This window comes from Lampetra fluviatilis, chromosome 25 (assembly GCF_964198595.1).
Source record: "Lampetra fluviatilis chromosome 25, kcLamFluv1.1, whole genome shotgun sequence".
NCBI classification, from domain to species: domain Eukaryota; kingdom Metazoa; phylum Chordata; class Hyperoartia; order Petromyzontiformes; family Petromyzontidae; genus Lampetra; species Lampetra fluviatilis.
The window spans coordinates 6,935,954-6,950,823 of NC_136299.1; the positions used below are offsets into that span (position 1 = coordinate 6,935,954).

General features: G+C 49.8%; 1 protein-coding gene across 1 annotated transcript in view; it reads left to right on the forward strand.

Moving 5' to 3' along the window:
• The first annotated feature begins 3,814 nt into the window (after window positions 1-3,814).
• The window catches only part of PPP1R37 (protein phosphatase 1 regulatory subunit 37), a 29,581-nt gene continuing 18,525 nt past the window's right edge, over window positions 3,815-14,870 (forward strand). Inside the window, exons 1-4 of the mRNA XM_078868125.1 lie at window positions 3,815-4,475; window positions 6,231-6,328; window positions 12,113-12,158; window positions 14,180-14,280. Of these exons, the coding sequence (XP_078724251.1) occupies window positions 3,995-4,475; window positions 6,231-6,328; window positions 12,113-12,158; window positions 14,180-14,280 (726 nt within the window). The 5' untranslated portion in view covers window positions 3,815-3,994. The remainder of the gene's footprint in view (window positions 4,476-6,230; window positions 6,329-12,112; window positions 12,159-14,179; window positions 14,281-14,870) is intronic.

A 14,870-nucleotide genomic window follows, 5' to 3' on the forward strand; every position in this document is an offset into this window, starting at 1 on the left:
CTGTTAATGCAGTGTTAACTCTTCTCTCCCCCATTCCCCTCCCCCCCCAATCTCCTCCAAGCATCTCGCCAGTGCCCCCCTGCGGAGTCCAGTGGAGTTCATGGCGGGGTCAGCGCGCACCCTCATGGAACTCAGGTTTAGACCGGGCCAGAGATGGTGCTGTGGATGATAATATCATTAATGCCCATTTATTGGGTGGCAGGGTGGCACAGTGGGAGCGCTTGCGCCTCATAACAACATGTGTCTGGGTTCGATTCCCGGCTAGGGCGCCAATCTGTGTGGAGTGGGGACGTTCTCCGCCCGTCCAGCACGGATTTCGTCCGGGTTCTCCGGTTTACTGTCATAGCTGAAAAAAAGACTCCCAACAAATTCATTGTTGAGAGTTTGGCTTCTAATGGGAGGTAAGCAGAGGGCCCGGGCACAAAACGTTGCCACGCTGTATACGAGGGGCTACCAGTTTAACACGTAGGTTTTGGCGTCAAATACCACTTCAAGCTCCGCTCATATGGATAATAGTAGTCCACTAGTCCTCCTGGCCACCTTTCAGCCTCACGCAGGACTGCTTCGTGACAGTTATTTATTAAGGATCACCGTCTCGTATGCATCGCGGCTCTTGATATATTGAGTGTTTTTTTACCGAATTTAAAAAGGCTCTTCTTTTTATTTTGGTTGCCGACCCCTGGTCTAACCCTCGATACCGTAAAACGCCTGGGAATATCCATTTCGGACAGTCCTCGGCTTACGAGCCTAATTCGTTCCTGAGACCCGTTCGTAAGTCGAACGATTCGTAAGTCAGAAGACAATAATGCACTGTATTTAAATGGCCCTATAGGTCAGTGTTATGAAAATGTGTTACGGTTTAACAAAAGCATTGTTGAACTCATAATTAAGAAGAAATATTATACATTTGCATGTAACACTGTAAAACTACTGTACAGTAAATACAAAAGTTACACAATACAAAAACTTTCATTTTCACTTACCTTGAGTCCTGATGCTCGCTTGCTTGTCAGAAGGGGGGCATTGAGTCACCACAATTGGACACACACACGGGAGCACGCACGCACACACTAAAGACAAATATCCCCCCTATAGCCTTGACATAATGTAGGAGCAAGTACTGTTAGCGAGCACTTATGAAGGCCGGAACGGTACACAAGGGGGTGGGTGGGCCAGCACCACGCCCGACCGCCTTTGTCTCCCCAGTGGCGATGTTGACACACAGCACCAGGTGCTCATTTGAGGCTGAGTCGACCTAGGAGAGGCCCAGGACCGGTTCAGATAATCGTCACTGGTGTTAGCCGTGAGCGGGAATCGAACCCAGGTCGCCAGGTTCATAGCGCAGCGCGCTAACCGCTACACTAATGCTCCCCACGCGCGCACACACACAAACATTCACTCCCGACGTGAGGCCGACTCATTAACATCTCGCGGGGGATCGCTCCCCTGAACAAAATAGTTTGACGGGTCAGATTGCAAGCACGAGTTTTAAGTCAATGTTTTCAAATTTTTTTTTATTTCATAGAGGCTGATTCGTAAATCGAGGACTGTATGTATCATTAACACATTCTGGCGTTAGGTTTCTCCTTGTAACAGAGGTGACAGGTCCTTCAAGGACCGTTTTTACAGTCACGTCACCACCAGCTCTCCTCTTCCCCTTAGTTACTGACCCAACTTTCTGGGTGTCACTCAAATGCCCATCTCGGTAACATGCCCCGCTCCACCCTGCACACGTATCCCACCAACCTCCTCCTGGTTACAGCTACAATGATATCCTGGCCACGTTCGATTCCCAACCTAAAAGTCTCCTATAAACTATATAACTATATTTTTTTTACCTCGTAAGGTCCACTGATCTGTATAGCTCTTTTTCAGAAGCGACCTGGCCACAAATGATAGCTCAACGAAGTGGCTTATCACGTGGAAATGGATAGCAGCCAAATACTCTAAACGCACGTTGATTATACATGTGGAGGGGAAAACCGGAGGACCCGGAGAAAAATCCACGCGACCACGGGGAGAGAGACACGCAAACTCCAAATATACAGCTGGCTTCAGGGTCGGGATCGAACCGACGATCTCCTGTATACCAGGCGATGTAATTAACATCTCGCCACCAAGCAGGCTGAATACTTGCTTAGCTTCTGAGATCTGATGCTGATCAAACGTATTCAGGTTGATTCGATCACACGTGATTCACTCTACCTCTCTGGCTACTCTATGTTCTGTGAAGGACCATTGTCCGAAACGTCGCCTAATACATATCATTTATACAATCACCTGGACGGGCCGGGAGGTCTCTGTGAGCGCTTGGCTCGCAACCCTCACTCGGAATTTGGAGGGCGAAAAGCCCCGAGCTGCCCCCCACACCCCCCGTGAAGGTGTGGGGGACCGGATAATTACACGAGGAAGCCAATTAAGAGTAACTCGCCAAGGACGGGTGTATTGCAGTAAATCTGAAACTTACAAGCGAAAATCAGATCCCGGCGTGATATTCATTGCATCAATTCGTGTGCAATTTGTAAGGCCGCGGTGACACAGGCCTATTTCATTTGAAGGTTATAAACCCTTGTTCATAATGACGTCCTTTTTACTTCTATGTCTCAACAGCGTTACGGAGATCACGTGACAACGCGAGGGTTCTGCCTTTGCCGTGAGGGTTGTAAGTTGATGCCGAGAAGGGGGGAGGAGGCGCCTCGCCCCCCCATGTGGAGTGACGTCACCCGATAATTATTTTTAATGTTGGGGGGGGGGGTGTCCATTTGGAAGACGTCACCTCTTTATGATTATTAATATTCATATTCTTTGGGTCTTTCGGTAAAGTCACGTAGATAGGTTCAAAGAAAATAACAAAAAATAACAAAAAACTACGGCGTCTCGTCATCAGGAAGAGGGGGTTAGCTTCTACAGGTAAACTTTTTTTTATAAACGTTTGAAATGGGCATAGCCCAAATGTCAGCAGCCAATGTTAATGTGAATGGTGGGCAGCGACCGCGACGCTGGTAGGTTTTCCCACCAATCAAAGGGCTGCCCAGTAAAAATTATTATTAATGTGGGGGGCTGTTCGATGTGGAGTGACGTCACCTGCTCATGATTATTAATGAGATGGGGTCCATGCGGAGGACGTCACCTGTTCATGAGTAGTAATGAGGTTGGCTGGCCGACGTGGAGTGACGTCATGCGCGGGACACACAGACATTCTTGGCTCATCGCAGTAAATTAACAGGCGCATAACCACGTGGCTGTGGGAGATCGGGGGGGGGGGGGGGGTTACAAGACTGGGGGGCCAAGGGGTTGAAGGGCGGGGTTGACTCAGGGTTTGGGGGGGAGCTGAGGGGCGGGGCTATGTAGGGGACCCTCACCCCTCCCCCCGTCCTTGGGTGAAGAGAGTTCGTAAGGGGTGGGGCCACTCTCCCACACAACCTAAAGGGTGGGACCAACTCTGTGTTTTTAAAGGCCCATTGGCCGAAACGTCGCCTATTATTTATTTATTTTAAAGGCCATACAACGGTGTTATTTTGTTATTTGCGAACGTGTTTAGTTATTTGGTTTAATTTTCACTTAAAGTGATGGGCTCATCCCCCGAAGGGGCGGGGCTATTCCCCCCCCCCCCCACTTGCAAGGGAGGGGGCGACTTTATTGCCTTACCTGCAATGGGCGGGGTCACCTTTCGCCTAAGGGGAGGGGCTAACCTCAAGGGGCGGGGACACGTTGAATTTCAAGGGGCGGGGCAATCCCTCCGCCCCCCGCCCCCCCCGTAAACAAACCTTTCATCCCTCCACTGCGCGTGCCCAGGAACCGGGTGTTGCGCATGCGCACCGCGCGTGTCGGGGGGATATTTGACGGCTGTGGCCGCCGTGGCCGCATCCCGTGTTTGCGAGCTCCTCTCCCCCTTTCACCTCGTTTCTTCACCTCGTCTTCCCTCACCGCGTCGTGGCTCCGAGCACCTCCTCACCACCCCCGATGCCCCCGCGCCGGTGAAGAATAAGAAGCCATGGCCGGTGCCGAGGACGGGCCCGAGTTGGGCCTCGATGCGGCCTTGTTGGCCGAGCCGGCGGGCGGCGCCGCGAGGCCGGCAGGGCCAGCTAGGCGAGGACGGGGGGCCCGAGAAGGCGGAGGCGCCGACAACAACAACCACGAAAACAACAACCCCATAGACAACAACTACAACAACAACAGTCGAGGTGACGGCAACAACGAAGACAACGACGGCAATAATGAGCAAGACGACGTCGGCTACGTTGAAGGACACAGCGAGGAGATGGTGGTTGAGATGATTGAGGAGGTGGTGGTTGAGGAGGAGGCCGCGGCCACGCACAGCAGCAAGGAGACGCAGACGGAGACCCCCGAGGCGGCCGGGGTTGCGGACCCCCAGGGCTCGTCCAGGCCCGCGCTCCCCGCCAAGAGGGTCTCTTTCCCGGAGGACGGAGGCATCGTGTCGGGCGCTGTGGAGCCCAGGGACCCGTGGAGGCACGGTGGGTGAGGTGGTGGTCAGCGGTTGGGGGTGGTGGCGAGAATGGTGGTGATAATGCCCGAGTCCCATGATGGGACAGTGGATGAGATGGGCGAGTTTTGTGTTGATGTGGGATAGTGTCATGAATACTTGTGTGGTTGGTGTTCTGGCTGAGGGTGCATGTGTGCCATGGGTCGTGTAAAATGAGTGGTAAATAGTGAGAGTAGGAGAGGTGGATGAGTGTGTGAGGTGGGTGAATACCATGGATGAGCACCATGGGTGCATGCGTGAGTTTGGAAGAGAGCCCAGGGTGATTGAGGTGGTGGTGAGGGTAGGTGAGTGCAAAGGGTCATTGTCATGAGTGATGGTCGTGAGGTGAGCGAGAATAAGGTGGGTGAGGGTGGTTAAGAGAGGTGAGGGTAAGTAATGTATAGTGGAGATGGGCGAAGTGTGGTCAAGGTGGTAATGGCGAGTGAGTGCCATGACTGAAGTGGATGAGGGTAAGGTGGTGAGGGGTAGGTGAATGTGAGATCGGGGATTAATATTGACTTGGCCAGAGTAGGAAGCAATATCGTTACAGTCGTGGAAGCTGGGTAATAACAATTAGAGGGCAATAATCGGGCTAGAAGTCAGGGTTATGATGTGGGTTGGGGTTAGGGTCAAGGTCAGGGCTAGGGTTTGGGTCCGAGCTAGGGTTTGGGTCAGGGTTATGGAAAGTGTCACCCACTCGGTGTGTTATTGTTACCGTCAAGTTCACAGTTGGTGTTATAAATCTGTTGTCGCAAAATTAGGGATTTGTCGCACTGTCAGGATCAGGGTTAGAGCTGGGGCCGCTGTTGACCTTACTGAAACCTCACCACATGGTACCTGGACAAGGAAATGAGACGGTGCTGTAACTTCACTTGCCACTATGATGCGGGCGTCTCCGTGTGCGATTGCACAAAACAACTTACATGATTGCCCTTAACTCTCTTTGGTTCAGATGGAACACTGAGTAAAAAAAGACACTTCAGGAGTTTTATGCACTGGGCTCCTGGAGAAGGGGCCACCACCCAAAACGTCTGTTTTATAACAACCTAAATTCCATCGTACCCACTTTTTACAGCCATCAACTTCGAATTTTTTGTCTTTTTAGAGTACATGTACTTTAGTTCACCCTGAAGGCACGCTCCATCAATAATTAACATAATTGATTGATTGAGTTAATCGATTAATTGACTGGTCATGCTCTGGGGTTAGGGGACAGAGCAGCTGGTCTGATACTGTAACCCTGCCATCCCATGCCTGTTGTGAACTTAAAAAACGAGTTTCAACTTTAGGACAAAAAAAAACTTGCCTACGTGAGCTGAATTGCATGTGGGCTCTGTATAAACATTGCTTGTTTTGACGTCATCTTTCATATCGATACAGATTGTTATTATTACGCTCACTTCAAGCGAACAGTGGTCATCAAACGGAGAGACTGGACACGGCTACAGAAATGGGGAATTTCCACCACTGGCTCTGCAGCAGAGATGCACGCTAGGCAGAGCACAGCTCCATATCAACCTTTCATATTTACAACCAACTGATTTTTATTTTCCAAATTCGTTTTGCATGAGAGACCCTGGTGAGCGTGCCACGTGCGATAAGACAATTAGATACGTAATGTAACAGTAGCAACGTAGTGCTTATTATTGCGGAGCCTCTGTGTCGTTGGCTGCGGATCGGGGAAGTTAATTTTCTGAGGCCCCGTTTGCCGGCCCCTCTACCCCCCTCCTTGGTGTTATATTTTTAGCTTTGGACGCTACTGTGGAGGTCATCATCACGGCCTACAAGGAGTCCTGCCTGAAGCTCAACGTGCGACCCATCCCCAAGCTTATCAAGCAGTTGCAGGTACGGCCGGTTGTGAGATGATACAGTAATCCGTTAAATTATAATGGTAATTGACAAGGGGCTGGCTTGCTGCACTATTAACTCATTGCGTTAAATGTATGGCAATGGCAAACATCAGTGGCGAGTGATGTTTGAACCAGTCCCAGGCTCCCCCATCCCTTCACGAGCTCATATTTACCAGTGTGGTGAAGTATGGTCACGCAACCACCGTCACTGAAATGGTATGGAGAGGGCTTCATCCAGCAGTTAATTGGCAGGAGAAGAGTAGCCTGATCGGATGGGTTTGCTGTTTGTTAAAGTTGCTGATGTTGCAGCTGTTGGCATAATGGCCACTGTGACCCAACATGGGACATCGTGTACTAAATGTACATTTATTGTGCTTCGATATGGTCTGCTGAAAACTAGCAGTTGTAAAGAATGTTATCATATCAATGATGAGGTTTATTTTGGTTATAATACAATAATGGCCAGGCATTCAGAGTTTTTAATAATTAGTGGTTTCTCTCGTCGTGGCTAACGGTGCAACGCATATTAATTTTTGCAGTGTTTTTCCAATAAAATAGAGAAAATGAATGACCGCTCAAACGTTTTAAAGATTTGGAGTTTAGGTTTGTGGGGGGCAGCAGCACTGAAACAGAAGAGTCCCTTTTCACTCTCCCGTGGTAAGAACTGCAGGCTTTTAGAGGTGCCCGTCATGGAACAGAGAGAGCCCCCCCTCCCCATGCTACAAATGAATCTCTCGGTTTAATCTGGTGTGTTTTGACTCGCTTGGCGAGCGGCTCAAGCCACCGAGTCGCGTGTTGCTGCCGTTGTTTTGTGACCGGCCCAGATGAGATTTGGCAGGAAACATCCAGCGAGTAACAGCGACCTGCGAGTTGTCACGCGAGGTCGGCATTTCTCATCCGATTCCGTGCACGCTACCGCTAGTGCCCTGCCCCCCCCCACCCACATACCCCCCCCCCTCACCAAAGGAGTGCCGCGTGCCGGCTTGTGGCTTGTGACCGCAGAGGAATCCCCGTAACGGGCGGCGCGCGCCCTTCTTCATCTTCCTCGCGTCCCCACGGGCGCACGGTGGCGACGTGTTGTTTGTTTACGACGAGTGGCAGTTACGGAGAGTGACAGAGGGGGTTGGTTTGTGTCTAAAGTATGTGCTTGTGTGTTTTTGTTACCTGTTTTGCTACTCCCGTAGCTTCTTGAGATTGTGACGTGCGGAGCTCTCCAATTTGAAATCGGGGGATGTGCTGCGCTTTGTCCGGCACAATGTCTGATGTTTTGCTCTCTGCAGGGAGCTTCTTCAGGAACTCAAATTGGTTTATTCTGCGTGGGGTCCCACATGACGTCTGACTTATTGTTTCTCCACAAAGTGAATAATGAGAAACTCCCATTAAGTCGGACATCGTGCCTAACCAAGTGGTGCCATCTTAAATCTCGCGTGGTTGCAAGTTGTTAACGGAGAGGCTTGCCATCACAACATGACCGTGGCAAATGCCCACGTTCGGTATTTACCCCCCCGCCACGACTGTAAAAGCAAACAAGATCTGAAAACAGTCCAAGTGTGTAGGTCGGCAGCTGGAAGAGGTGGGAGGGATGGTGGGGAGCTGTTCCTGTTTTTGAAAAGTAACGGCGACCGATATAAAAACTGGGCCGCTCCGGGCGGCCTCCTCATCATGAACGTAAACGCGCGGATAAATGGCAATAACTTCAGCTTTTGCGTGGGAGCGTGGCGCAGCAACGCGTGATCGTAGACGCGCGCTGTCACATGCCTTCGGTTCGCAGCCACCCCTGCTTTTAGCCAGCCCCGATAGAGATCTGCGGAAGTACTCGGCGAGAATGAGATGTGTAACGATTTGCTCCCGCCCCACATTTTGATGAATTTCCATGATTTTAGGTCACAATGCAATTCAAAATTTAATTGTTCTCTTGTCTGTACAGTCTCTTGTTTATCGACTAATTTGTACCGTCTGTAGAGTCTGCTGTTTGTGGTGGCTGTGCAGTCTGCTTTTTTTATGCTCTTGTACACGATATCTGTATTGTACACCTTGTCCCATGTTGTCTGTCTCTTTTGTGTGTGTACTGTCTTGCTCGTTTTTTCTGCCCGTCTCATCTGTACTGTCTGTTTCGTCTGTACTCTCTCTTGTCGATATGGTCTTGTCTCAATGAAGATGTCTTCTTCCATTTGTGGATTTTGTCTCCTCTTTATTGTTCGTCTCGTCTGTATGAACTTATTTCGCAACGTATGTAGCCAACCGTGTGTGTACCATCTATTAATCCATCTGGAATGACTCGATTGTCCTGCTTTTATTTCGTTTTGACCATTTAAACATAGGGAACAAAAAAAATATTCATCACCAAAGATAATCGATGCAATATCCACACACAATTAAATACTTAAATCGTGGGTATAAGAATCGACTTTGATCGTTAAATCATTACATGCCTGGCTGGGAATAATGTGTACATTATTGTAAAAGCGGACAAGCTAAAATAAATCTCTATTGGCGATGATGCAGCATTAAGTGGTACACTTTTAATTTGAGAGACAGTGTTTCGAAGAAGGCTTCATCTCCCCCTGGGTTTCAGCACCACAAGTTAGCCCAATGACTCCGCACTGCCCTTGTGTGTATGTGAATACGTGAGCGCCAATGTCCGGGCTGTTATTTAAATAACCATTCCATTTTTGGTGTACATGTCAGCCCGAACCATCAAGGGTGCCCCAGGTAACCAGAGCCAGAACCTCCACTCTGCCCAATGCTACCTGTAAATTTAACCGAGAGATTTTGTTTTGTGTTTTTCATATTGTCCCAATGTTATCCCGATTGTGCATCTTTTCATGTTGGACAACGGTCCACGGAGACAAATGTCACAGAACTACCTCCGAGTTCCCTTAAAGTGACCTCTAGTCCACACAGTCATGGGAGCACTATCCCGTTGCATTTGAGAGTAACGTTCATCGCATGACAGTCAAACTGATATTTAATGCTCCAAGCTGGAAATTAACCAACTCTCAGTGATGAAGGAAATTTTATGTATTATTCTGTGCAGCCATTGGTGACCTGGCTGAGACGATCAACTCACTATGCTTGATAACCCAGTTTAATCACAGACTAGTGCCTGGATTTGAACTCATGATCTCAGTGGCGCCGGTTCGGCATTCTGTCCTCTGAGCCACTCGGCCACCTTGCACACTAGGAGCTCTTGCCGCTTCCATTTATTTTGCCAACACCTCCTAGGGCGGTGAACTCTCCACTGGGGCTACGGCACCTCCCAGCATTAATGTCCCTATTGAAACAAGTGATGAAAATATTCGTCAACAAAGTGTTTATTTTATTTCATTCGGTGATGACTATGGCTGGATGAAAATCCCAAAACGTGACAATGACCACCATAAGTTTGTTTGCCAAATTAGTGACGAAAATATTCTTCAATTAAGAGGTTTTTTTGATCAGTCAACGATGACTGAATGGACGAAAATATATAATCAAACGCGATTATGCCGAAGAACAATCGCCAAAGCAAGGACAACTATGTGGAAACGAAATTAACAAGTCTGAAGATGCAGACTAAGGTAATTTGTTAACGTCAGCAGAGACTGCAGTCTACTGAGGCATACCAAGCATGGTAATTGGTTATAAAAGTATACAAAAAATATTTACTGAGCTCACCGATTGGCTGAGCTTATGATATTGAGGCTGAGAGAAACTGCACGCCCCTCACACCAGCCTTTACGAACTAAGCGTCTGACTCAATGTAGTGACTGCTAAGAGAATGACCACATGATATCAGCAGTCTCAGACTTGACTCAATCTCCACAGGTTGTCGTCGACGAGACCGAGGCTACGACTGAAATGATAAATCCCAACTAAATCGGCACTGTTTGTCTCCCCCTCATTGGTTGTGTGTCCCATAATGCACGGCGTTACCTTGCCCTGCTAAATGACGGCGGCTGATTGGTCGATGGGCGAAGCGGCATGATTTGGGTCCGTTTAGGGAAAGCGAACCGATGTAACCTCGCGACGACCGCCTTATTAATTGAGTCGCTTTTTAGGGAAGTGTCGGGTTGATTGAAAACAAAACCGTTGCCTGTTTCGTGTAACCGGTTCCGAGTGCGTCGGTGCGATTATTCCCTCACCGGCGTCCTATGTCATTAGACTGTTTATTTTAATAAACAGGCGCTCGTCTTTTTTAAGCACAGAGCGACCCCTGTGGCTACCCAGTGGGGGGGGGGGGCGGTCTCACGTCCCGCTGTAGTTTTTGGCGGCTGTCGTGTAAAGTGACTGCATCGCAGTGTGTATTTAAGTACAGTGCAAATATTTGTCAGCGAAATGATTATTGCGCCTTTTTTCTTTCCATAACTTTTTGTACTTAACCACGTTCCACGTTGATGCCGATAAGAAACGGGGCGATTTTATAAAACGATGTTATATTTGCAATGGTACGCAGCTGCTACTGTTGCTGCTGCTGCCACTGCCACCGTGGTGTAACGATCAACAGTGTAAATGAGTACACCGGACGTAGTTGATTGGCAGCTAGTGTCTGGTGGGGCAAATTGTGGGTCCTCCAACCTCTTCCGAGACGTCAAAATATCCCCTTGAGGGGCGGCTGTCTAGAGCTCCCTGTAGTGGAGACCGTTCTGCCAGGAGTGGCAGGAGCAAGCGATTATGAAGCTGCACCTGTACCTATCGTTTGCTTTGTGACACTTGTCACTGACAGATTTTCAGAGGCCCCCAAAACTCAGGTCCTGTAGTTGTGGTTGTAGGGAAGGTGAGTTTGGATGAACATCAAGTGGCACAGTAAATCGGACACATGCTCGCGTTTGGCGAGAGAGGCGCCACTAGCTGGGTCACATCGGGATTTAGCTCCTCTTACATTTGAAGGGGGGGGGCGTCAATCCCACGGATAGAGGAGAAGAGCCAATGGGATCGTGACTCTCTTGCCCGGGCCAGGGGCAGGCACATGGACGACGAGTCTTCGCAGTATTTAAAATTCTCCAACCGGACCTGGGCAGGTGATAATGATCCGTGCTGGTACACGGCAAAGGGATCGCGTTCTCCTGCCGCGCCGCTGCTTGTTTTGCCGGCGCTGAGGTGCGGCGTTTAATCCGGCCGGCAGATGCTCGCGCGCCACGCCGCCGCCGCCCCCGTGCCGCTCGCTCAGCCGGCTCTGGCGAGCGGCCGCTTGCACTGTAAATGGCGCCGTGCCAACGTCGGCGCGGTGCCACAACCGTGCCAGGCAGAGGCCCACGGATGGATGGATGGATGGTGGGAGGAGGAGGCGATGGATAGGAGGGACTGATGGACGGATAGAAACAGGGACTGACAGATAGAAGGACAGAAGGAGGGAAGGTGGGATGGATGGGTTGACGGATGGACATATGGAGTGATGGATGGAGGAACCGAGGGTTGGACGGACGAGTGGATGTTTCGGCAAGTGTCTGCTGGCCGTTTTGAACCTATGCTCAGCAACTGATTAAACAAGAAGAGGTGTAGACCAGTGGCAAAGTGCTTAACACGCTGCTCAATGAACCCGGCAACATAAGTTCAATTTCCAGCCATGGCTCACATAAGTTGTGAATATCAGAACCTGTCCTGGTCTTCCCCTAGGTCAATTGAGCCTTAAAACGGGTACATGGTGCGGTGTGTAAATGTCAGTATTGGGGAGACACAAGGCAGCCGGTCACCTCCTCGTGCCCCTGCCGAGCTTCATAGATGTTCACTAACTGCGCTTGCCCCAACAGTTTGATGCGTATTCATGGGGGGTGGGGGTCTTTTTCTTTCTGTGTTGCAGGATATCACTGAGCTCAGCGGAAGAGTGGAATGCCTCGATCTCAGGGGTAAAGTTCAACGCCAACTCTCTTCATTTCTTTATGAGTTAACAAAAAATGAACCTACATCTTTTAAACTTGGTAATTTTTAAAATAGAATCCTCGACATCTTTTTGTTCTTCTTTTGCACCCCCCCCCCTTTACCGCAAGAGCCTTGCGGCGTTGCCCAGTGCCTCGGTGCGAGGGATTAGCCGTGAGTTCACCCCAATTAATCAGACGAGTCGGCCCAGGTTTTTTAGAGTGTGCACGTCTCACAGTGCCGTTCACAGCTAAGTGAATTATTGATAGCTTTCCAAGCAGCCCAGCCAAGTGCGCTGACCTCACCTGATGAGGGCTGCTCGCAAATCCCGGACCAGCTCATTTGGCAAAACTGGGCTGGAATTTTCCGAGGAAATCCCTCTCTGGCTTCTTCGGCACTTTAATCTTCGGCTCTTTTGAGGTGTTGTGTTGTCCTCTGCCTTTTGTGATGTTCTTACAACTCACGTAAATACAAAACAGAGACATACAAATAATTACCCTGGCATAGGTCCACACATGCTCAACACGCATGTAAACACGCAGATGTTTAGACTCACATAAACACATGTACACAGACAGATTTCCACGTAGGCATGCATATGCACACAGAGTCACAGGCATACAGACTCATAGATAATAATAAGCAGAAACATAAATACGTAAACGTGATTTCCTGCTCAAATGAGCATTCAGGTTGTGCTCATGTCCTGTTTGAAGCTTAGAACAAGTGGTGGAAATTCCACATTCCTATGGCGGAGTGGGAGTGGGGTAGAATCTATAGGACAACCACTTTTGATGTCCCCACTACGTTGTATTCATTCTGTCGACCCCAGAGGAAGGGAGTCAACCCCTAACCAGGATGTGAACTTGCAACCTTGGGATTGCCAGTCGCTTGTTCCACCACTCGGCCACCTGACAGGGAACTGGTAGGAAGGTCAATTGTCTTGTAGGCGCCCGTTGGCTTGTTTAAACTTTAAAGTTGGCAGAATCGCCAACTTGCGTCCGTAAGGTTTGTGTAGTTTATAGGGCGGATGGTGCAGCAGTCGAATTTAATTAGGATTAATGTGCGCAGCGTTCCAGTTGAAGTTTTTTTTCATGAGCCGCAGCAAATTACAAACTATTTGTGTTTTTGCAATAAGTGGCAAGGGGGTGGAACATTGGCGCAAGCATTAGGGCACTACGCTTACGTACCCGGTGACCTCGGTTTGATTCCCAGCAATGGCTAACGTCGGTTGCGGAGCAATTTCCGAACTGATCCGGGCCATCCAACCTCTTTGCTCAACCCACACTAAACCAGCGAGATGAAGTATGGTTGAACGTACGGGGCTGTGCACGTGTATGTGTGACAGTGGCCAGGTGTGTATATATGTGTGTGTAAAGTCACTGCTGCCAACGCACTCCTCGCATTTCAATTTTAATTGATTTAGTTATTTCTTTGTTCTTCTGTGTGGCGTGCGATGGCGCTAAATGCCAGAAGGGAAAAGAGAAGAGAGTAAAGTGCCCACATTATGGGGGCATAGCACACTCGTCAATCAGACCCCGGTGTGAGCCCTGACCCTCACAAAACTACCCAATCGGTTTCTCAACTGAGCCCCGATTGCCGACCCTAACAGACCAGGCCATCAGCCACTAACAACGGTCCTTTATCAGATCCAAGCCAAAGCAGCCAACGAGATGCTAGCACTGCCCCCTCCATGATGCTAACCTGACCTCAACCTTGCACATCGCCTGCTTCCCTCTGCACGTTCTCTTCTACTCTCAAGGCTGGCCTCACAAACACATGTCCTTCCGTCGCCGTCCTCACATCTTTTCTCTCTCCTCTCCCCACATCTCCTCTCAACTCTCCTCTCTCTCTACCCTTTCCCCACTCCCCTCTTATTTTCTCTCACCTCTTCTCTCTCCCCACTCTCACTTCTACCCTCTTTCAGCTATCTCCTTTTGTGTCTCCCCTCTCACTTCCCCATTGTCACCTTTTCCCACTCACCTCTCTCCCCCGTCCCTCCTTCCTGCAGCGGAGAAGCTGGACTACAAGACATGCGAGACATTGGAGGAGGTGTTCAAGCGGATGCAGTTCAATGAGGTCAACGCTGAGTCCACAAGCCTGGATGAAGACGTGGGTGTCTTTGTATTTATTTATTTTCTAACCTGATGGAAGTTTCTTGGGTGGGATTCCTTGTTGCTCCCTCACCGACTCATTTACCCCCTTTTATTTTTCCACCGCACAACTGAGCCGCGCCGGGGGCCGTACCTAGCCAACCGAGGCCGGCATAACGCAAGATGCCACCAGGTTGTTTTTCTACTGCTGAAGCCCGGCCGTGCCGCTGACGTGTAATGTGCGACGAGCCGGTCGAGAAGCGCTTAAGCGACGCGGTGACGCCGCGTGTGAGTTGTGCCGCCTTGACGTAGCACGTGATTAACGCGTCACGAACACCGCAGCCTGGCCCTGCTTGGCCCCGAGCCAGATTCGGACGTCTTGCGATGCCAGGGTAGCACAGATTGTTTCTGGCTCGTCTTGGCAAACAGTTGATGGTATAGCACCCGTACCGTGAGGGGGCCCCTCACTCTGGGGCGGCTCAGATGTGCCAGTGGAGAAGGGGAAATCGATTCCACCGTGAAGCAGTTTTAGTCGATCAGTGATCCTAAGCTCGCTTATCTAGTCCTGTCACTCTCGTCCTCTTTGTTCAGTCGCTTCCTCGTCAAGCA